The 25397-nt window shown below is 30.2% G+C and overlaps 2 protein-coding genes across 4 annotated transcripts in view; both read left to right on the top strand.

Moving 5' to 3' along the window:
• Window positions 1–7008: 7008 nt before the first annotated feature.
• Window positions 7009–11761, top strand: LOC106789307 (vacuolar protein sorting-associated protein 28 homolog). 2 transcript variants are annotated; one of them, XM_014753405.1, is made up of 4 exons: window positions 7009–8685; window positions 8781–9090; window positions 10333–10557; window positions 10638–11761. In XM_014753405.1, the coding sequence occupies exons 1-4, from the start codon at window positions 7025–7027 to the stop codon at window positions 11055–11057; spliced, it is 2616 nt and encodes an 871-aa protein (XP_014608891.1). In that variant the 5' UTR covers window positions 7009–7024; the 3' UTR covers window positions 11058–11761. The 2 variants fall into 2 exon arrangements, with proteins under 2 accessions (XP_014608891.1, XP_014608890.1); XM_014753404.1 differs by lacking the exons at window positions 7009–8685; window positions 8781–9090 and adding an exon at window positions 9923–10049.
• Window positions 11762–13534: 1773 nt separating this feature from the next.
• Window positions 13535–25397, top strand: part of LOC106789301 (E3 ubiquitin-protein ligase TRIM9) — a 95066-nt gene continuing 83203 nt past the window's right edge. For both annotated transcript variants that reach the window (XM_014753396.1, XM_014753395.1), the window contains exons 1-2: window positions 13535–14648; window positions 20394–20672. In XM_014753396.1, the coding sequence (XP_014608882.1) occupies window positions 14160–14648; window positions 20394–20672 (768 nt within the window). In that variant the 5' untranslated portion in view covers window positions 13535–14159. The remainder of the gene's footprint in view (window positions 14649–20393; window positions 20673–25397) is intronic.

The raw sequence follows: 25397 nt of genomic DNA, 5'->3' as shown, positions 1-25397 counted from the left end.
AAATATTAATCGTAAACGCATGCGAATGTCTCACAAATTAGAAACGTTTCTCGTGCGTGATTCACATTCCTCTTATGTAAATACATATTTATATCTATGTAAAAACCTCTACGCCTTGTCATGTTTTTTTTATTTAAAACTCGACTCGCGTGTGCGTCGCGTGGACGATTTTAATATGAGCTATGATTACTATTAAGGATAATCGAAAGGGGCAACAGGTGATACAATAATTGTCCTTTTCTTTTAATGATCACAACATTTAGTAAAAAGTAATTTTAATTTATCTTTGATTTACACAAATACGCGCACACACATATATTTATAAATATATTTGGAAAGAATTATGTTGCATTTCAATGAAAAATATATAAGACGGAATATTTATGAATTTATGGTCTCTTTTTTTTATTATATACCTATATATTTTTTTGTTAAGGGACACAATTTTCTAATTGTTTAACCAACATTTTAATTTATTCGTTTATTTTTCAAGAACGAAAGAGTGAGAGAGAAGAAAGAAAAAGAAAGGGAGAGAGAGAGAGAGAAAAAAAGAACGAAGCGTTGCGAAACCGTGGCCGGGTACTGCGAAGTGATAATATAACCCTCCCCTTATCATTCGTTTAAATGGCTCCTATCTGTTCGTCCGCTTCGCAAATATTATTTGCCGGCACAATATCTCCGATCGTAATGAATTTAATGATCATCGATAAGTAGCAAAAGGAGAAAGCTTCGATAACTTAGATAGATTGGAATAAAAAAATAATTCATTGATTAATTATTCTTATCTTAATATTTCAATATATGTGTTTTCGTTTAATAGGTAGTACTTTTTTCATTATTTTGAATTAAAATTGTATCTTTATTATAATTAATTATATTATTATTATATAAATGTTTCCTCTATCTAAAATTAAATATTAAAATGTAATTTGAATTTTTTTCAGCTAATGTCTCATTGAAATTTACGAAATATCCTTACAAAGGAGGGAATCGTAGCAAATCGTATAATTTGCTAGTCGACTGTGCCAAATGCATAAAATCAAATCAAAGTGAACGAACTTCCGTCTAATTTTCGACGGTCTCTCTTACTTTCCTATTATATCGAATTTATAAATTATATTATCTTTATTCTGATACACTTATTAATATATATATAAAAGAGAAGGTATGCAATTATTTACATTTTTATTCTTATATTCCATTTGTTTATCATTGCAACAAACAGAAAACATCGATTGAAAGTAATATATTTACTTAATAAAACATACATCTTTATTCGTTTATATCAATTAGAAAAGATATAATCATTAGAAAAATATTTCTTATTTGCAGAGATTCGTGAACTCGCAATGGGAGAACATCTCTCGAAGAATCTTTTAACGTTGTCTTTTAAAAGACTCCAAATATCGGTGTATTAAATTAATAAAACTATTATTTTTGAAAAACAATTCATTTAATCGAAGATTATAAAATTTTATTACGCATAATTTGCTTTTATTTTTAATTTCTTGACAATCTCGGTTGAGAATTAAAAAAGAAAAAAAAAAAGAAAAAGAGAGAAAGAGAGAGAGAGAGAGAGAGAGAAAGAGAGAGAGAGAGAGAGAGAGAGAGAAAGAATCGAAAAGAAAGTCAAGGAAAAATAAAAATAAAAACACAAAAGATAAAATGCAAGTGCTCGTAGGATTGCAGTGAGAGACTGAAAAGTGCATAGCGAGAGGGATACGACTCGATCCATTGGTGAATTCGTGTGCATATGTATATGTATGTATGTATTCGTGTATATGCATGAATGACACAGAAAGATAGAAGAAAAAGAGGATTCCTTGCTGGTAGACTCTAAATTAAGACTGTCACGATATTGCCGATGATTTAGACGTTTAGCTATAAGTTTTGTTCGTTGTTTTATGTCAAAGTCGCGCACTAATAATAAGAACATGGTTAACGTGGAAAAAAAAACATTAGCCAATTAGGAACGAACGATCGTGCAATTATTCTGTCGTAATTATTGACATATTCATATCTCCGAATGATATCAATGCGTCAACAAATATATATTATGCTCTGTCTATTGGATAAATATAAACGTAACTGCTAATATCTATATTTTAAAGAAAAAAATTATTTTGTTAATATTTTGTCTAAAATCTAAAATTATCATATCTATTAAATAAGAATGCTTTTTTTTAATCACTTAAATCATTGTAAATTAATCACTAGATAGTAACAGATGTAGATATAGATATTTGATTTAAAAATGAATAATGGTAATGAACAAAGTTCAAGTAATACATCCTATAATTAGTAATTTAGAATTATTTGATATAACTTATCTCGATATCGATAATAATTAAAGCAATATGAAGAATATGGTTTATCACGTTATTTCCATATTTTTTTTATTAATCTCTTTGTTTCGAATAGATTTATTCGAGTGAAATTTGTATCAGCATCAACGACCAGATCCAAATTAATATAATATCTGTTATTCATTTATAACTTTTCATTAGATTATTATGATAAGAAATGTAAACAATTCGTATCTCGTAATAAGTTCAAAAGACGATACAATAAGCAAATAACAACGAGAAGGCACATAATAAAAAAAAAGAAATATGCTTTTTATAGAAAATCATAAAACGATAAATGAAGAGGCATAATTAAAAGAGATAATTTTGTTTTCTTTTTATATCTATCTATTCAAAAAAGTACTCGATAATTGCTGAAGAATTTTTACAATAAAAATGCATGTGAAATACGTACACATGTGTTATACATATATATAAGATAGATAGAAATTAAATGAAATTTTATTCAATATTTCTTATTTAATTCGATTGAAAGAATAAATAAAGGATACTTAATGTACATATATACACAATTTATTTGCGCTCGCGCGGTATGTATTCGTATGTGACGCCCACTTGACATGATCAAAATAAAACTATTGTTGGCTCTAACTGCACTTCCGTATAGTACAGAATGTAGTAGTAAATAAAAGTAACTGATCTTATTGTCATATATCTCTTGACTTTGTTGTGGTCGTCAGGTGATTATCTTGATTACATATATTCTTCACTAATCAATTTTAATTACAAAAAATACCTTTTCACACAGACAAAATGTATCTGTACAGCGTCGTAGTTGCAATGAGACTGTCGTTGGCTCTAGACACTCGCGTTTAAATATATATATTATTATTATTAGTAATAGCTTGTGGAAATTGTAGAAATGGTTCGACATTTACACGTTGCTACCTGCTACATAATATACTTCTACATGATACTATATCTTTTTATCACAAATATTGTTATCTTTAACACGAACGAAGACAAGATTAATTTATTAGATAGAGAAACATTTATCATTGTAATTTAATATGCATCGTTTTGCAATGAATAGACAAATTCAAAAAAGCATCGAATGTATCTAATATTGATATGTTTTTGAACAAAAGAATTTTGTCATTGGTTTTTTAAATCATTAACTAAACTTCTCAGAAATATCAACGAAAATCTTATCTTGAAAAAATAAAAGGTTTCAAAGAAAAGAGCTAATGAAATGCTTATTGTTGTTTTCATCTAAGAAATGTAGAAGCAATCTTGACCATCCTCATTCGAAGAGGAGTAACCCTAAACTCCGGGTCGCGGCAACGCGAATATGCGTTCATGCACGCGTGCACTCTCATTGTTCGTTAGAATTACGAGTGACGTCACGGGTGCAAACAATGTCATCCCACTTCGCACGCCTTCAGCTTTTCTTTCTCTTTCTCTCCCTTTTTTTATTCGTTTCGTTTGCAGTTTCTCCGTTAAACTTCTTCTCGCTTTCTTTTATTCTCCTTTACTCGTTGCTATCACACAGCTCATCTAGATATTTTTTCTTTTTATGAGAAATTGTGTTTTCTAATGTGGAAGAAAAATACTAATCTCTTGCAAATATATTATATATAATCTTACGATATTTTTCTTAATGATTATTCTTTACGGTAATACGGTATTTTATTTCAAGCTATAATCAATGAACATAATTAATGAAATAAAAGAAACTTTAACGAAGTTATTGGATATATACATTTTGTATATCTCTATGCTTTATCAAAATTTGTTTGTCGTGTAAGGAGGAAGTATTTGAAGCATTTTAAAATATTAAGAGAGAAAAAAAAGGGAATTTATTTTTCAATACCTTCTTCGCGTCTTGAAAGACCACCACGACCATCAACCACCACTAAACCACTACCACCTTTGGTCTTTCTCTCTCTCTATCTCTTCTCTCTCTTCTTTCTCTTCTCTCTTTGTCTCTCTCTTTATTTCTCGTGGTCCTTCTCCACCAGGAGGAGCTTTCTCGGCGTGTGGTCGCACACGATGCTAGCCAAAGCTATCACGGTATGTTGTACGACCGGCGCTACCATAGGACAAGTCACACGTACGCCCGTACGAGCACGCATTTAACGCGGCACTCGGAAGTTCGGTGGAAGCCACGAACACTCTTCAACGAATCAATCGAATCACTGCACCGTCCAACATCCGGCTACCTCCGTGTTTTGTCTCAACCTATTGGTCTAGGCCTCTTTCTTTCTTTTTTACATTCAACAATTCTCTTAAGAACCACTATTCTTACCCCTTAACGAAGGCAACCCTTTGAGAAATCTTCGAAACTAATTCGCGCCACCGTACTCCTACATATATATCTTCTTCTCAAACGCGTTTACTTTATCTCATTCACATGGTACTAACCACCCTCTAGTAATAACTTTTACCCTCTTCTCTTTTTCTCTCTCTCTCTCTCTCTCTCTCTCTCTTTCTTTCTGTTTCTCTTTCTTTCTCTTCGTGAACAGAAGAGTCACAGTGGTACCAGCTAAAAGGAGCAAGTAGCCTCCATCGCGAACTGAAACTGAAGCAACGGTGTTGCAAGGGGTCCGCGGTATCCCGTCCTCCTATCTATCATTTCGAGGCCCCCTCTCGTACCCTCTCTCTCTCTCTCTCTTCTTCGTGACTCACGATAGTGTGTCCTCCTTCTCTTTTCTTCGTTCTCCCTCTCCTTTTCGTTCCTCGCCATCGACACATCCTCTCCTCCCTCTTACCCTCCTAGCTCTCTCTTACTCTCACTCTCTTTCACTCTCTCTCTCTCTCTCTCTCTCTCTCTCTCTCTCTCTCTCTCTCTCTCTCTCTCTCTTCCCTCTTTGGTTGGCCCTCATCGCACCGACACGCTCGACTATCTCAACTATTAATATAAAAGGGGGTTCCTCGACACTCGCCGCCCGGTAATTGTGCGGCAAGCCGAGTACGGAGTACTCTCGCCGATTTAGATTTCCACGCCGGGCTTGGAACCCTTTCTCGTATCTCACCACGAACGTACCTCGTAGTAACCACTCTCTCTCTTTCTTTCTCTCTCTTTCTTTCTTTCTTTCTTTCTTTCTCTCTCTCTCTCTCTCTCTTTCTCTCTTTCTCTCTTTCTCTTTCTTTGTTTGTCAAATGACCAATATTCCTGATATCTTCTTGTTTCTTTTACTCTTACTCTTCTTCTTCTTCTTCTTACCTTCGACCATCCTTTCTTGCCAGCTTTCGACTGACTGAAGGTCTCTTCCACTCTACTTACAATCACTTTACCACGCCGTTGTTACTCTCTGACCTTCCTCCTACCTTTCCTCTTTCGCTTTCTATCAAGCAAACACGAAGACACAAGACAATTTAAAGATGTGTAGGAAAGTAGAAGAAAATATTATCAATTATGAGACCAATCTTCCCTGTTGTTATGATAAATACCTCCTCTTTAGAAATTTGATTATATGTACCTTTAATTGCTAATTATTCATAAATCTTATTTATTTGGAAATTGATTGTTATAATAATTTGCTAGACATAAATTATGATTTTAATTGTTTCTGATTTTAATTCAAATAAATTATAATTGTACATCATAAATTATTGTAATCAGCGTACTCATTGAATTCTTCATATTAGTTAAATAATTTATTTATTACATTTCATTGATAATTAATAGTTATTGAAAATTCGATACATGTGTGATTTTAATACATTTTGACACATGTTCATGTTTTATTAAAATTTCGCACTTTTCTCTTTCTTTCTTTATCACACACACACATACACACACATTATTATTATTATTATTATTATTATTATTATTATTATTATTATTATTATTATATTTTAATAATTTTTATATCGTTTATTTCGAATTATTGAAAAAGCATTAGGCTTATGCTTCAGATTTTAAACTTCGGATGCAATATTTACTCAATGCAATGGTTATTTAGAATTGAAATTCTATCCAGTCATTTGAGTTATATTCTACGATTCTCTCGAATATTGGATGGTTATATGTATATAGTTATGTAGAAAAGTTATTTAAAGAATATCAGAAAAAATAAATGTACTCTTAACAAATAATAATAAACATCGGTTTTTTATAAGTCTTTTATTAATTTTTAAATTACACGAGAGATTTCAATATTTTTGCAATATCCATATTTTTTATACTATTTATTTGATTTATAGTAGTTTAAGATAAAATGTTTTCTGTTTGTTTTTACGACGATAAATAAAAATTTAGAAAAAAGTAAAATCGAAATCATATTTTATAAAATTTCGATTTTCCCGCTAAAATGTCAATCGATTAAGGTGCATTTACATAAAATTTTTCACCAGATTTACGAGATGCATCCCAAAATTAAAATATTTTTTGTAATTTAAAATCTTTTTATTTATTCACAGTTATCTTATTTTGAGTCATTTATGTACATTTTTGCAGATTTGACGTGCCTTTTGAATATCATATATTATGTGAAAATAATATCGATATAATTTTATGATTTCATTTTCTTTGGTTGGTAACCATGAAATTACAGAAATCACACATGGCGACGTCCATTGTATTGTATAGTTTGTAGTGTAAATAATTTTGTCCACATCTATAAATATAAATATATATATATATATATATATATTAAATATATATCTATATACACAATATATTTTTGTATTCAAATCATACATTCTTTATTGCAATGTCAAGTTTTAATAATAAAGAAATAGAAAATATGCCGGTACATAGTCAGAAACCAAAACACGTTAGGAGGTTAAATTTTGGTGAAACTATTCTAAATTTAAGTACCACTGATAGATCGGAAGGACCTGATGCAAATAAATTTATAATTGATGAAAAAGTGGAAGGAATACCTAGAACAACAAAAGATGCTCTTGTACGTAACTGGGTTGAATTCCACGAGGATGATGGTTTATCCAGTAAAGAACATATTCAACCAATTCAAGAATCTATACCGAGTGCATCTACATCCAAACCATTACTGCAACCATCTGTTTCTACTATTTATAAATACGAGAATAATGAACTAGTAGATATAGGATATAATCCTCTCGACAAATTTCATGTAGGATTGTGGCCAGATCTTACTAGCCTGAAACGAATGAATTTAGAAAGATCAGATTCTTCCACTGAAAATAAAAAAATCAAGTTACATACAGATGATCATATTAATGTAAGTAAGAATACTTTTGTAAATAATTCTGGACACAATAGTTCACCAAATGTGATTGTGAACAAATCTCCTGTATTAGTTAGAGATGCATACTATTACAAAAGGAGACATGAACGATTCTTTACAAAGAATGTTCAAAAGGATAATGTAAATACTGCTATAATTGAGACTGATAACTATAGTAATAGAAATATGGACGTACAATTTCCTAATACGACGTGTCATTATTTAAAAGATCGGTGTTCTGAAATTTCCACGTCTGCTGCAAGACAAAGAGAAATAGATGGCAATAAAGATAATCAAGATGAAGAATTTTATCCATCAGAAAACATAATGGTTCCTACTTCCTCAAACTCTGCTATGATAGAGGATAATATAAGTATTAAGAATAGTTCCATAGATAAGAATACGTTTAGCACATGGCATAATTTTAATTCTCGAAGTCCTGAATTTTCTATGTCTGCTGCTGAACAGAGAAAAATAGACTATTTGAAAGATGAGAAAGATAAGGCAATTTATGTACCAAAGAATATGGTTGTTTCTACTTTCTCGAACTTATCTGTGATAGAGGATAATATAATTATTAAGAATAATACCATAGAAAAAAATACTTCTGTGATTGAGTCAATTTCTAGTGATGATAGTAATACTATAGATCAAACAGAAATTACAGATTTTAAAAGCGATGATGATGAAATACTAAGCATTTTGATAGAAGATACCGAAAATAGTAAGGATATGATTTCTTTAGCAAATAACTCTATTGCTGGGTCTAATACAGTACTCAAAACTTCATGTGAAGTCATAGACAAAGGTTATGTTGCATCTACCAAAGATTCAGATGAGATATATTCTAAAACAGAATTTAATAAGAGTACATATCCCTATAAGATCAAAACTAGATGGGCTAATGCATCTTTAAAAGATTTTGATGAAACATTCTATTCTAAAGCAGAATCAATCAAATCGGAATCATCTGTGTTTCAAAATGATCATGCATTAGAGAAAATATCACAGGTAACTACCTCTTCTAATGAAAGCGTAGATAATAAATCAAGTCAAACAAATTGTTTTATAAGTACTGCTACATCTCCAGCGAAGACAAGTAGTTGTCCTGCAATGTCTTTACAAATATTAGATTCTTGCAAGAAAAGGCGTAGAATCAAAAAGTAAATATTTTTAATAGCTTATAAATATTTTGCTACATACCAATATTTATATACTAATATATATATATATACACGTAATTGTATTTTTTATTTAGGAAAAGTTTAACAGCAAAATTGCAATCATTAGTAAATAGGCAAACATCTTTTGTTCGTATATGGCTGCATCAAATAAAGCAAGCAGATATCGATGGTACCTTGATCCCACATGTAGATGTATATGTGGATAAGTGTACAACGCATTTGCATAGACAATTTTTAGAAGGAATTGTCTTAAATGATTCTTTTGATCTTTTAAATAATAATGACAATCAAGAAAATTCGAATGTAGGTAAATCATCATATAAAAATATTACTATGGTTATTGTACCTGATATCGTAGGTAAAATTGAAATGAAATTAGAAAGCGTTGTGAAAATTTATCCACCATGGGATATAATAGATAAATCTAAATTAGTATTAAACATAACTTATATTAAAATGGTTTCGAATGAGCAACGAAAAGCCATTCTTAATCAAATTAACATTCCTGAAAGAAAAACAGAAAAAGTACTCATAGAAGAATCTCATTGTTTATGTTTAGAAGCGAAAAAAATAATTTCTTCTTGCAAAGAAAGATCAAACGATAAAAGAATTGATGTGATGACAGAAATATATAATTTTTAAACAAAATAATGTTTTTAAATTTAATAATAATAGTAATAATCAAGAAAAACTTAATATTGTAAATAAAATTGCAATAAAAATGGGAAGCATGGTAGAGATTTATCCACCATAGGATATAATGGATAAATTACAATCAGTATTGAACATAATTTATATTAAAATAATCTCGAATGAGCAAAGAAGAGTCATTATTAGTTAAATTGGTATTCGTAAAAGAAGAAAAGCAAAATTATGAATTTAGATTGCAATTCTTATATTACAATGTACAATAGTATTATAGTATATATCATAGATTTTAACAAATTGTTTGTAATATGATTTTTACATGCTGCAATAGCTAATTATATATATTTTTTATTATATTTTCTTGACATATATTTTCAAATACATTTGTATATTTTAAAAAATAAATTTTTATTGATTTTATTTTATTATTATATTTCTAAATTTTTTCCTTACCCGATAACGACAAATAGAAAATTGTTTTTACACAATAATTAATTTCAAATTAATTGAAACGTGCTAGGGTGATATAGAATTCATCTTATTTTATGGCTTGCTCGGTAGATAGCATTAGTGTCTATACATTATAGAAGTTTTTTGTGTATTATGTGTCCATTAGATTAATAACAAGTTATTGCTTATTTTGATACAATTATCTAAATTTGACGCTATCTTTTACGATATAAAAGTTTATTTAGGTATATTGTATATAACTATAATTTTTCTTTTGTTTAATTTATCTTATTTTATATGTTATACCAATGTTATGAGATTGATGCGTCATATATTTGATATGACTGTAATGATAAGAAAATTACAAAGATAATCAATATTGTCTTATACAATTGCTAGAATCGACTCTTAATTTTATTATCTATAAAGTCTAACATATGTTAAGTATTTCTTATATCCATTTGCCTACCTAACCTCTAATGTTTTGTTTTTTTCTCAATAGAATTTCATTCTTTTATTATTCCATAGAGAATTATGTCTATAGCTCAAGATCGTCCCGAGTTATATGAAGAAGTGAAATTATACAAAAATGCCAGAGAAAGAGAAAAGTATGATAATCAAGCCGATCTCTATGCAGTAGTTAATACTTTGCAACACTTGGAAAAGGCTTATATCAGAGATTGTGTTACACCGAAAGAGTATACAGCAGCATGCAGTAAATTGTTAGTTCAATATAGGGCAGCATTTAAGCAGGTATGTGTTCTGATATGATTTTTATAGACCAACGTTATTATTTATCATTAATATTATCTCATATGAATATCTTATGTTAGGTACAAAGCGAACAATTTCCTACAATAGATGTATTTGCAAGAGCATTTCGGTTGGACTGTCCAGCTGCTTTGGAAAGGATTAAAGAAGATCGACCTATTACGATCAAAGATGACAAGGGAAATACTTCTAAGTGTATTGCAGATATTGTTTCTTTGTTCATTACTTTGATGGATAAACTACGACTAGAAATCAAAGCAATGGATCAATTACATCCAGATTTAAGGGATCTAATGGATACTATGAATCGTCTAAGTATATTACCCAGCGACTTTGATGGAAAAGAAAAGGTTACCGAATGGTTACAAACATTAAATAATATGTCAGCTTCAGATGAATTATCAGATACACAAGTGAGACAACTTATTTTTGATCTAGAAACATCTTACAATGCTTTCAACAAAATATTACATAATTCTTAACTCTGAATATTTACCAAATTCACTGCTCAGACATATTTTTTTTCAATGCAGTGATAATTATTCTGATCGTTCAAGTTATAATAAAGTGTAATTGCGTAAGTTTTTGCAATGAAAACTATTCGTGTCGAATTATTTTCTTCAAATTGTTCCTTCAATTTTATGCGAGGATAATTGTATCGAAGGATATATCGTATTAATATTTGCTCGCTACGTGTAATTATGTTAAATATAAGTGACGTATATATATATATATATATACACATGTATATATATATATATATATGTATATGGATATGTATATGTATATGTATAGCTATGCACAGAGTTAACTATTTTCGATGCGATACTTTCTAAACCATACACAGTGAATTGCAAAGTGTGTGACACCTGATGTTAAATATATATATTATTACAGTGATAAAATGAATTATAATTATCAATTTCTATTAAAAGAAAAGAAAACAATAACCAAAATTCATTGAATGTGAACTACTTTTAAGATTTTGTTGTATTTTATGAGAATTAAGAGATAACTTTTTGATAATTTTAAGTGTAATGTTTGCGAAGTACATTCACATTTAAAGTAGTCTAAGACAAATATATATGTTGCGTTTGTTATTACTAAGTTGTCATTGTATTTCAATAGTCAAGTTTTGTCAAAGTATTGCTTTGATCACCGAAGAAATATATAATATCGAAGAAAATAAAGAACTAATCAAATTTTACTTAACCTCTTAGGCACGGCTAAATTTTGCATGGGGCTGTTTCTCTGTACGGCAGAGTTCAGTGCGAATTACGTGTAAATGATACGGCACTGCAATGTGTGACGGATAATGCTGTTCTTTACACGAGTACATTGGAATGAAGTGTTTAATGATTAAATTATAATTTTTCTTAAATAATGATACACGCATTTTAACTTTAACAATTTATTCTAATAAATAATAATACAATTCAGTATGGTACGTCTTAAAACACGGTACAACACAAAGAACAACAACAACAACAACAATAATAATAATAACAACAACAAGAATAATAATAACAGCAACAATAATAATAATAACAACAATAATAATAATAACAACAACAATAATAATAATAATAATAATAACAACAACAAGAATAATAATAACAACAACAATTATAATAATAACAACAACAAGAATAATAATAACAACAACAAGAATAATAATAACAACAACAATAATAATAATAACAACAACAATAATAATAACAACAACAAGAACAACAACTTATAATATTATTATATAACTTATAATAATTTACTCAGAAAGTTCATGCAAATAAAAGAAATTAATCACATCTCATAGATCTTAATAACAAAATCAGATAAACAGATGGAATATCCATATGCACGTCAACCATATGATACTCACATCATGACATTAACTTAATTACGGCTCGTAAATACCATAAAAAGAATCACCGGCAGAAATTGAGAAAATTTAATAATAATAATATAACATTTTTTCAATAATAAGATAATTTATTTATTAGAATTAACGAATTATTATGATTTATGAAAGAAATGGTGGTTTTTTAAATAGAGTATGTTAATGTATATTCGTTATAAAATATATTACTTTATTATTGACAGAGAGTCTGGATTTTATACGTGAAAGGTTCCGGAGAAACGACTCGTTCGTACGACTCACAATCAGTGGAGCTTATCATATGGGATAAACGTGGCAAACAATTTCCATCGTTGATCGTATCATTAAGTATAGGAAGTACATTTTAAAAGCAATGTCTCTCCGATCGAGAATTTTAAATCTATTGAACGAAGAATGCCACCATTAGACGATATATTTCGCGATATCCATTAGTAACATTTTTGTCTCTACTGACAATTAATTTATTTTCTTTTTCTTCTTTTTTCCGTCTCTTTCAGCAATTACTATTATAGAATAAAAGCTCGAATATATTACTCGTTCTACCAATCTCCAAAATGATAGTTCAATTTATTTAATACAAATTTTCTTTATGACACAACTTTTTTGATTTCTGTGTTAAAAAGAAAATAAAAATTTAACAAAAAGCCCAATTAAAACAATAATTAAAATACAGAAAATAAGACATAGAAAATATACATAATATTATAAATAAACACTGTTTGATTATTCCGATGATCGTATAAAGAAATAAAGAAATAAATAATTTTACCGTAACTGATTAATTTGTATTACAAAATTTAAATGAAGAAAACAAACCGTTACTTTGATTATCGTAAATCTAATACAAAATAATTCAAAAGAAATATATAGTTATACGATACTTATGAAGAGTAAATAAAAAAGTAAATAAGAAAAAAAAAACAAAGAGAAAGAAGATAGAAGATAGAAAATAGAATAGGGTTCCGAATGAGTACAATACGGTACTGGGATGCGCGTCGTGCGCGGACGCGGCTGCGCGTCGGTCCTTTGACTTCGTGCACGGAGTCAGTCAACCCGCCGCCGGCGTCCAGGCAAGACGGTCTTTTCATTTTGAATGTTCTTATCTTGCTTGTTCATTTGTCTTCGTGATAAGGACATAAGAAAAGGACGAGTATAAAATAAAGATAGAAGTAATCATTCGAAGTTTCATTACGATTTATTTATCCATAAAAAAAACATTAATAGAATTTCATCTCTTGGATATAATTTTCATTCGCGCGCGCAGATCGCGAGTGAATTATCTCAAAGAGTAAGAAGGAAAGTAAATCTGTAGTCTGATGCGCTATACCGTCACCTTCGACCTTTCCTACGGCGATCCGTGGAACTTGAGGAGATTCGAGTGCCGTGCCAGTGCGTCGTCGTAACGATGACGGAACGAACGGACGCGCGTTTCCGCGTGTAGCCGAGCGGCACGCCGTTCATAACAGAGAACAAAAAAGAAAACAAACTAAAAACAAAATCTTTATTCTCTGTCTTCGAAATTTATACTTTGAACTCACTTTTTTAAATCGATATATCTAACGACCAACTGTCATAAGCTGACAATTAATAAATTTGTAAACTTGAGGAAAAAAAGCCTCGAAAAAAGATTGACAAACAAATTACTTTGAAAGAGAAAATAAAAGAAAAATAAAAACAGAAGAAAATGGAGGACGAACTAAGATGTCCATGTTGTAAAGAACTATTCACGGAGCCTGTTTTGTTGCCCTGCTGGCACGCTTTGTGTCTCTCGTGTGCTGTTAATCTTCAAGCACCACCCGATTCACCACCCGAATCTACGACAGACTCTTCAAATGCTCCCTGCTCCGATCAAGAAGCCGACAAATTGTCGATACTTTCGGAAACGGACTCGGGCGTCGTCTGCGGTAGTACATCGACTAGTTCACGACCTGGAAGTTACGTTGGTACACCCGGGAACGGTGGTTTCCCACCATCCGGGGGAACCCTTTGTCTATCTTGTCCTGTATGTCGCAAAACCGTATACTTCGACGAGGGTGGTGCTCATAATTTGCCAAAGTATAGGGCTATGCAACGTATCGTTGAAAAGTATCAAGAATCAAAGAATGCAAGAATGCAATGCCAGATGTGCGAAGCCGAACCTCGCGAAGCTACCGTCGCCTGCGAGCAATGCGAGGTGATTTATATTTTTTTTTGTCTCCATCGATTTATCTTTCCTTTCACTTTGAGTAAATGTTCTTTTTGTTTACTATCTATATTTTCCATCTATCACGTTTTTATATTTCATTTTTTTGTCATATAATTAATTGTCTATATCCGAAGATTGATGTTTTCTAAATGTAGTTAGATTTGTTGGAATAAACATGTAAATATAGTATATTACAAATTAATATATATATGTATACTTACAATTAGAGTGTTAGTTAGAGAGAATTACCTAGATTTATTGATTGCTTTGACTAGTTCAATTGAACGCTCAAATTAGTACGAATTAGATTTGATTTAGGAATTTTTTAGATTAATATGTATCGTTATTATAGTCATCAAAATTTATGTATGATCAGAGAAATCGTATATTAAATCTCTTGTGTTTCATTATTTGTTAAATAAGGCTCCAATTACTCCAATTTATCTATTATTTTATATTTTATTATTATAGAATATTTAGAACAACGACAATGTAATCTAACGTTTGAAAGTTAGGATAAAAACGTCCTCGATATAAAAGAAGCAATCAATTTTAAAGCTTCTCTCGTTCGTATAATAAACACTAATCATTTATTATTATTTTTTACGATACATACTCGTGTCCTCGATCACGTACCGATTGCTATAATAAACTCGTTCGAAACAAGGACAACCTTGTTATATCCAATCATTTGAAAGCAGTTGATTCATTGTTATTGTATTGTTTCTCATACGACCTGAAAAAGAACTCTTTTTTTTTCAACAAGTATATAAATATATTTTGATCTTATGCAAGGTGTTTTAAACCACAATTCAAAAGTTTGAATTTGTGATAGATTGATAGACAGGTTTACAGTTTAGACGTCGGGATCGAAAAGTTTTGACATAAGTCGATTCGTTTAAATCACCCAGTTTTTCGAGGAAAGTAACATTTTATATTTATCGAATTATTTTAACATTGATTTTAATCGAGACGTAATCTAACCTACATACTTCTTGTATATATCTAATCATCTTTTTAGATTAGAATAAACTTTTGTGTTCTTTATCTAAAACAAATTCACAGAAAGGGTTATTGATAAAGGTTTCGAGAGATCTTTGTTAGTTATTCGGGAGAGTGCAGTAATTGATTTATTTGCATTGCACTTGGATTGTAAGTTCATTGTTTTATCAATTGTGTATAAATAAGAATATAATTAGAAAGTTAGATATATGTTACATAGATCGAAGATGACATGCTTAACAATTGATTGATCAAGTAAATGTAACAGCTCATAAACGTGACGTATATATACCAGATTTATTTATGTTTATTTTATTTCGGTGCGTTTGATGTTTGTCGTCTTTCTAAAACGCGTTAGTAACGTTTAAAATCATCCTTGTGAATGAGGAGAGAAAGCAAAGAGAGGCGTGCTAGATGATAAGGCGAAAAATAGATCTTCTGGGTAGTCACGATCGACTCTTGATCTCACGATGTCTGGCGAAATTTACAGAGCAATTTCGAAACCGTGAGAAATTCAAAGACGAGGAAATATCTTTTGATATCAGATCGATGTCAGTTCATTTATCAATCATATTTTTTTTATTCCTTTTGTTGTTTATTATTTATTTAATAAATCAACGATATAATTTCAAATTTCATTAATGTATATTACACACATACACATAGATTTATTTAAATATATTTTTTAATATTATTAATTTGACATATATCTGTGCGGGTGGGTAATCGTGACTTTTTTTTTGTTTATTTAATAAATGAACAATAGATTTTATCTTAATGAACATTTCAATAATTTTCAATTAATATTGTGAATTAATTGTAACAAAATTTTGTCATAAAACTACATGATAATTAATTCATCATCTTTTAACAGTTATGAAAAACAATTGGAGATCGTTTTTTAATTATTAATTAATTATTTTTTTGTAAATATTATTGCTCTTAAAATAATTAATTATCGGATAAGTTTTGTTTTATTAATCAATAATTTATAATCATCATGTCCAAGTGATAAAAGTTCTTTTAATATTTTGTAAGATCTCATCGAAATAAAATGAATCAATTCGTCGAACTTTTCGATACAAACTTGGACGATCGATCAGCACAGTCTCGAAAGATTTTCCCAGCGTTCGTAAATACTCGTAAGAGGGTTCGTAAATAGAAGTTCGCGATCTTGTGTTGAACTCGAGTGAGGAAGAAAGAGAGAAAAAGAAAAGCAACGAATTGCAATAAACCCGAGAACGAAATCGTGTTAGAATCCGATGAAAAGCGCGACGAGTACTTGTCGTCCGTTTCAACGATTTTACGCTGTATTTTCCAAAGAATACGAAGGAAGAATTTTCTTTTTTTTATTACACGATTGAACAAACGTATCACTAATCGCATCGTATATAATATACCGTGCATCTTTGTGCATGTGTGTGTGCTTATGTACCTTCGATGATACTAAACCCTCTATAATCTTTTTTCTCTTTACAAGAAATTTACCAGAAAATTAACAGTATATATAACTTATACTTAACCTCCTATAGATATTTTTTCTCGGGTTAAAAATAAAATGTTTCGGACGAAAATGAAAGTAGTATGTGTAACCATGATAAGAAAAAAAGTAGATTCTCTGGTTAAAAAAGAATAATATTAATCTTAAAAGTTTCCATTTAAAAAAAAAAAACAATATAGTGAGAGTAAAATTTGGTTTATCAAGTCATAATTCTTGTCCAAACAATTGGTTTAAACAAAGTCGTGTTTTCAAGATAAGCATTTGTAACGTTATATTTTACATACATTATTATTATTATAATTATATAGTATTATTACATTATATTAAATACACAGCTTGAACTCTTAAATATTGTTAAAACTTTGCATACATAGATACGTGAAGTAAGAAATAATTTTATAATTATGAAATAAATAAGTTTAAAATAATATATATACACATATATATACACATTTATAATTATATAGCATTATTGAAGACTAGCAAATTTATTGTACGTATGTATGCGTACTAGTATATCTAATCGGATATTAAGTTTGTAGTTTACATACCGTTCCTCTTAACCCTTTGTACCTCTATTCCCGTCTATCCGAACTAATACAGAAGTAATAAACCATGTTACACGTAATATACAAAGCAAAGTTATTATGGGTATGATGTAGGTTAGTTTACTAAAACTCTGACGTATGGAACCATCCTACCTTACTCGTCGTCTTACTTTTCTAACTTGAGACAAAGTCCTCTAGTTTGGCTTTTAGTTACATTCGTAATTTTCATATTTAAAGATCGGATGTATTGAATGTCTCTAAATTCATCTTTATTTAAAATAATATTATATTTGGCGCATTTCATATCTCATCTTTTTATAGATGACCACAACAAAACATTATTCTTATGTTAAATAATTTTTTCATTATGCCATCTGAATACAATTTTACAAACGTTTTTAATGCTAGTATGATAAATCTTCGTAAAAATCAATTGGAGAATAAAATAATTACACAGATAAGATAAAAAGATAAGAAGATTTTTGATATAGCAGCATCTGAGAGAGGGAAGGCACAGGTGTTGTTAAAGAAGGTTTTCTTCTCGTTACTTTCTTCCCAGTCTCTTCTTATTTTCGTGTAGGGGAAGTGACCGTAGGATTAGAGAAAGGAAAAAGTTATTACAAGAGTCTGCCACTTGCGACGCAAGACGTACATTTTTCGTTTACTTTCTTCTTCCTTAGATATACAGACACATACACATACGCATACATACAAATGAACGCAGAGGACAGCAACGTATCTCATCCTTATTCTCATCTTGTTTCTTCCTACGAAGAAGACTTACTTCCTAACTTCTTATGAATGAGTGAATGAGAGAGAGAAATATAGTTCAAGCGGAGGAATAATAAAAGGGGTAACAACGTCTCATACTATTTTTTCTCTCTTTTTCTCTCGTTAAGATTCATGTCTCTCGTATCGCGGTCATCTTCTCGACGCTCGGAATATGGAATTGTTCCGAGCAACTATCTCTAACTTGCTAAGTGAGAGGCTTCGTTTAAATTCACGAATGTTTGTGTTTCTTTACTAATCTCGCATCACTCGTAGAAGTTACGATATTTTTTTTTTTCAAACTTTTAAATTATTCCGAATTTTAAAAAACAAATGTATTCCAAGTAAAAGTAATGTTATATAATTGAAATTTATGAGAAATGATTTAGGTAATGATATAAATTATTTAATCAAAATTAATTTTCTGCTTGTTCTTCATTAATTTAAATAGAAATTTATTTAATGCAAATTTTTTGTTGATATTATTTAACGTAATGATATGCTCGATGTTTTTGTAAAAGCTACGTTTTCTCGAGTACTCTGTGATCTTTTTTTGTAAACGTGATGTCTCGTCTCGATTGTTGAAGAAGAACCTGACCTACCTCTTAGGTATTCTCCTCTTTTTCCTGAGTATCTTTTGTGATTTCGCAGAGTTTCTTCTGCAAACTTGTATGGACGAACGTTTTAAATACAGAAGTTCTCTCTGGATATACCCTGGATAGGATGTTTCAAACCGAAAGACAATTTTTGTATCCTCGCTGAAAAGTTTTCTAAGAAATTATGTAGGTTGGCAATTTAAATTCTTTGTAGAATCTATCGCAACGTTCACTACGTTTATTCTTTAAATTAAAGACACTTTGTTTCACAAATATTTTTATGTTTATTATTTATTTGTTCTTCTTAAGTTATTCTATGAATTTTAAGAAAAACTGGTAATTGAAATTCTTATATATATTAACAAGTTATTGTAATCAATTTTATAAACATGTTGCGTATAATTTCTATCAAATGAAAATATTTCTATTTTATATATTAAAGTATAATTTCTATATATCGTGTATATTGAGATCGAAATATTGTAGAAGATTTTTCTAGACATAAAACGTGTTATAAAGAATTTTTATTTTCATTATTTTCATATTTTCTTTTTTATTCCGTGACGTCTATCACACCTTCCCTCGCAAACGTATAATATTTAGTAAGTGCATCCGTTGTAGAAATGTACAGAAATTAATCCTATGATTTAACGCGATGACTGTGCAGGCATTCATATTTTTTGTACTTGCCCTCGAAAGAGTCGGTTGTATTTCCTGAATGACTTAGGAAAATAACGTTGATTAAAAGTCTACGAGATTTATAAAGATAAATCTCTTTTATTTTTCCTAGCTGTATATCAAACAAAGAAGAAGATAAATTGATACATATGTATCTTTGAATAATAAATCGTGATAACGTTGTAGTGTAAGACTTAACAAAAAAAAAAAAAAAACCAAAAGCAGTAAAAATCACGACACAAAGAAAGTCTCTAATAAAAAGGATTTTACTTATAATTTGAATATTATCATAGCTCATCGAGATTTGTTCAGTTTTATAATTTATATTACAATTTCTTTTTAAATAGAATTTTGTATAAAAAATATTTACCCAAAATTTTCAAAGAAATTGCAAAGATGCACATTTTGCAGTATTGCATTCTCCGACATTTTAGGAACCTTTGCAGATCGATTTATAATTTAAATAAGTATTCTACGAGTAGTAAAAAGAGTGTACTTTATTTTAATATATAAATTATTAAAATTCGCTTGCTCTAATTGTAAGTTGAAAGTGTTAATTTAAATAAGTAAAAGAAAAAAATAATGAAAATGTTGAAAGAAACGAGGCTGCAATAAAAGTTAAATTTTTGTTTCGTTCTAGGTGCTGTACTGCGATGCCTGCAGAGAATCTTGTCATCCAAAACGTGGTCCCTTGGCAACTCACAATCTTGGACCACCGCGAGGTAGCTGGCAATCTAGCAGTGGTAAAGGTTCTCGTGCATCGGAAGGTACGCCAGTTTGCAACGATCATAACGGCGAGGCTGTTTCTCTCTATTGTGCACTCTGCAAAATCGCGATTTGCGGACTTTGCCTTCGCGATCGACATGCTGCTCATCCACACGATGTTCTGCCATTGGCAGCCGCATGCAAGGCTCAAAAGGTGAGTTTAAACGAATCTAATAATCTTGTTTTTTTTGTGTTTCTTTATTAGGAAACGAGATATATTTCTTGATCTTCGAATAATTATTACAATTCGTAATTTATCGATAACAAAAATTGTTGTAAATTATTTCTCAAGTGTTACGTCAAAAATGCAAAACTTAATATACATTCGATAAATGAACGTTTTTTCTTATCAACGAATAAATAATTCTTAGACTTGTTCGATGAAATATTACCGATCGTATTTATTATTGTTTATTCGAGAACGAGCTTTAATATGCCGTAACGTATTTTCATTTTTTCTTCAATATAAAATTTTATAATAAAATTTGAGAGAACTTCATTTGTTTTAAATATTTTCTACTTATTTAAACAGTTCATTTTTGCATATAAAAATTTTGATTTATAACCGAACAAAAATTCTTATTAATATATATGAAATTTAAAAACGAGGATTAATTTAAAAATAAGCATAGGTTCGTATATACATACAAATACTTCGAAGATAATTTATCTGCATCGGCGAACAAGCAACATTTGAAGATAATCGATAACGCGTTGCCACAATGGACCAAGCCAATAATCCACGCTCTACAGAAACGTATATACATACCATGGCATATTTGCTACCGTAGCACAATGTACATCCTATAAAATATTTTTCTACGAGCGTGTAAGCGAGCGTCGCTCTTGCCATTGAATTTTACGCATCATATAACCTAACGACCCATCGACGAGCACCAAGGTTCGCTCGTTTTTGAGAGATTACAACCACAATTTTATAATATCGACGTGTTAAATAATCTTCTCGGAAATAATCCGAATGAAGTTATTTCCGATTAGAAAATAATTCTTTATTAAAGTATGATAAAATCGATATATCATTTTTGTTTGTATTATCTCCTAATTAATTATTATATATAAACCAAAAAAAAAATTACTTGTTTAATGAAATTATAAAAATATACTTATTACACATCTCTCATTCATCAATAAGTAAGCTGTAATAAAGTAACGTGTTTTTTTTGTCTTTTACTACAATTTTCTTTTATTATATAAAATCTTTCATTTATTTTAATCGTTAACAATGAAATTATTTATTTATTAGATACCCTAATTCATCCAATCGTCAATCACGTGATGTAAAAAGGAAAGTTTGATCTTAAGCCGCACATCAAATGACGAATTTCATAATTCGTTACTTTATCTATCTGATGAAATAAAGTAGAATGTTTAGTATGCGGATTAAAGGGACGCATTTAAATCAATCTTATCGAACGACCGTGTGCAGTAGGTACCTAATCTTCCTAGAATCCTCGCACACATAGATGTATATACCGAGTTTATATCAAACAAAGCCAAGTACGCTAAGACAACGATGCTGGATTGTCGAGGCGGTCAGTTGTTCGGCAATCAATTTATCAAATTACTGGAGCTAGCAGGCGGTTTTGATGATGCGCAGCGGCAATTTATCAGATTAGTCGAGGAAGTGATTCCCATAGGACGATGGGATCGCGGCCCCATATGTCAGGAAGCGACCAGGTGTTGGCATCGACTGAAAGCCGCTTCGACATTTTCGAAGCGTATATGTGCGTATCTATCTACACCCACACATCAAGGTAAGATACGTGATATTGTAACCAGCTGTCGATCGAACTATCGCGAGCATTGTTACTTTGACTAGAACGTCGTCCGTTTATTAACGTAGAGATATTAGTAACATTTTAGATTTATTCTCGACAAAAAGTTAATACAGATTAGAACAAATATGGAAGAAATGAATAATTATATTTAGATATTCTTAGAGGTAAGAAAATTTCATATATAATAAGTAAAATTATTAATTAGAAAGAAAATAATATTATAAATAACATTAGATTATTATAAGTATATAATTTTAATTAGAAATAATTTCTCAATGAAAATTGACACGTCAAATTTCGATGCTAACTTTCTTCACGAGATCTCTTGGTAGATTATTTCTTTGCACGATATAGATCAATTAAATGACATTGATTTTAGTTTATTATAAAATAACGAAATCACGCGCTAAAAACTTGTATATTTAAAAGCATAGATTCTTTGTCAACTCGTTATATCGATAATATGCATTTCGCGTAATCCTTGGTGTACTATCACGTATTAATGTTGGTGTACTAGAGAGTATGGTAAACGTATACATATACACATATACTTACACGTATGCTTCCGATAGTTCCTGGTAATTACTTGGAGCCGAGGTTAATCACGAGAAGGCCACGTTTTCGTGCGACGCTTGCGCGATAATTCCTATTTAAGCCTTCGAGCTGGTCCATACACGAAGGACGCGATGACATACCTATATCTAATATTCTACGCTTCTCTCTCACTCGTTGAAGATGAATAAGGTTTGCAATTGCTTGCTTCTCTGCGTACAGGTTTCGTACACGCGCCGTGATTTACGACAATTTACGTCTTTCGGGACTTTATCTCGACATTCGCCTTACACCCGACAGCGAGATCGATGTAAAACGCTCATTAAAATACCATCCGTCCTTGTCTAACTTATATACTTCAAGTTAATTTTAAATCGTTCATCTTTTATACGAGAAACTTGTCAAGAATATGTTGAGATACAATCGTTCCTGTACATATATATATATTTTAATTATATATTAATGAATTTTAATAATAATTAGTATACAGAGAATGATTCTGGTAACCGGGACGGGCTGCTGTTTTTTTTTTAAATAACAATACAACAAAATGATTAGGGAAGAAATCATATGGCATAATACGTTCTTACTTCCTATGACCTTATTTTTTTTTGTATGAATACACCGGTGCCACTCGCCAGGTGCAATTGTACTTTACTTTTTAATGCAACCCAATTTCACGATTCATTAATTTATTCATTGCCTTTTGTTTTCATTCAATTGATGTTATTATACTTGTACTATTGTATGTTTGAAACGATTGTAATTCTTTTCGTTTAATAATTTGGTATTCATTAATTATTTTTATGCAATCCGATGTGAATGATAATGATCAAAACATTTTTGTCTTGATTTCTTTATTCATAATTTGTATACGTAAAAGTTTGACAGAAGCTGATTGTTTTTTACGTATTGTCGGAATAAGTAGGATAAAAAAGTATCTTATTTTTACAGATAATAAGACGAAAGGCACACACAGCTATATGCAAACACAAAACAGCTGATCCAAGTATTTTCTCGTTCGCGCATAAAACTCACTCCGTTCTATTGTACGATTTTGATAGGGAGATGGATTAATAATCTAATGCAAACGAGCGTATATCCGTGGCCCGTATAAAATGCCACTATCGTCCAACGTTAATCCGCGAACGAATCGCGTGGAAACTATACATATGTATATTGTATATTCATATATACATTCGTATACTCGCGCACACAAATACAATTCGAGCAACGTCAATGTTAAACGTACATATATGCATAACGTAGTTCGACAGACGTATGAAAAATTTATTACTTTCTACGTATGTGTAATATATATTTATATATGTATATAGTAATACATACTACGATACTACGTATATATATTTTTATTTTTTTTAAACGAACGAAGCCGAACGTAGCTAAGCGTTTATCTTCAGGATTTTAGCGCTTTGCTCGGACACGTTGTTCCATGATCGTTATCGTTGTTCATCCATTTCTCTCCTATCGAATAATAAAACGAGAAACGAGATTACATTGAGCGCTGTTCGAAATGTTAGTGCCGATAACCGATAGCCTTCATTGCTTTTAAGAGAATGCGAGCGACATAACGCATGCGTGGAACGCGGAAGATTCTATTAATCGATTTGTCAGGCAAATATATCTATGGAAATGTATGTATGTATGTGTGCATGTGTATGTGTGTGTCTGTCCTTTTACGTGTTTTTTTCAATAGTGTGTTAATTGATCGTAAATCGTTTAAACTCGTAATACAAAGTCCACGACTAGACACGAGTACAGATATCTGCCGATGACGTATCTCTAATTTGGAGCTAATTAATTAGGGAGAAACGCGTGGGATGGCATTTGTAAGTTAATTGAAGATGTCCGGTTTGTGAGTGGACATTTTACAGACGACGACGTTCTTCTCCTACTTTAGTTCCGTTTCGTCCTATTGGAAATTGAATACGTCCGTTTGAATTGCACATTTTCTTTTATCTTATAAGTATATTTGATTTTAATTTAAATAATTATTCGTTAAGATCTCGTTTAGTTTCGCTATCGAAATCGTTGAATGGTTATTTCAAAATTATACAACGTTCTATGTAAAAATCATAATGCGTTTTAGATCGATTACGTATAACAAGAGTAGATATCAGTAATTAATTAAAAAAAAATATTGGTAAAATATTTATACACAAAAATAATGAATATACGAACCACTCATTTCTCAAATCGATTAATTACACAAAAATATAGAGAAATATATATTGTCGTACCATTTATCATTTAACGGTATTATTAATTTTTGAACAATTCTACAAATAGAGTTAATCGTTTTGATCTATGAACGACTACCATTTATCTAATGAAAAGATAAATATTTTGTCGACATTGTATAATATATACGTGTAGATAACTAATAAATTAAATACTTACATCGGACGAAAAGTTTTGAACTTAACAATTTTTTCTTTTCGGTCAATCTGACTTTTCCTTTTAAACTTACTCTCAAAACTTTCAACTCGCTCTCTTATATATTTAGA

This window comes from Polistes canadensis, unplaced genomic scaffold (assembly GCF_001313835.1).
Source record: "Polistes canadensis isolate GaletaPanama2010 unplaced genomic scaffold, ASM131383v1 scaffold_176, whole genome shotgun sequence".
In the NCBI taxonomy this organism is placed as follows: Eukaryota; Metazoa; Arthropoda; class Insecta; order Hymenoptera; family Vespidae; genus Polistes; species Polistes canadensis.
The sequence above is the reverse complement of the archived record's forward strand: the minus strand, read 5'-3'. Positions and strand labels throughout refer to the sequence as shown.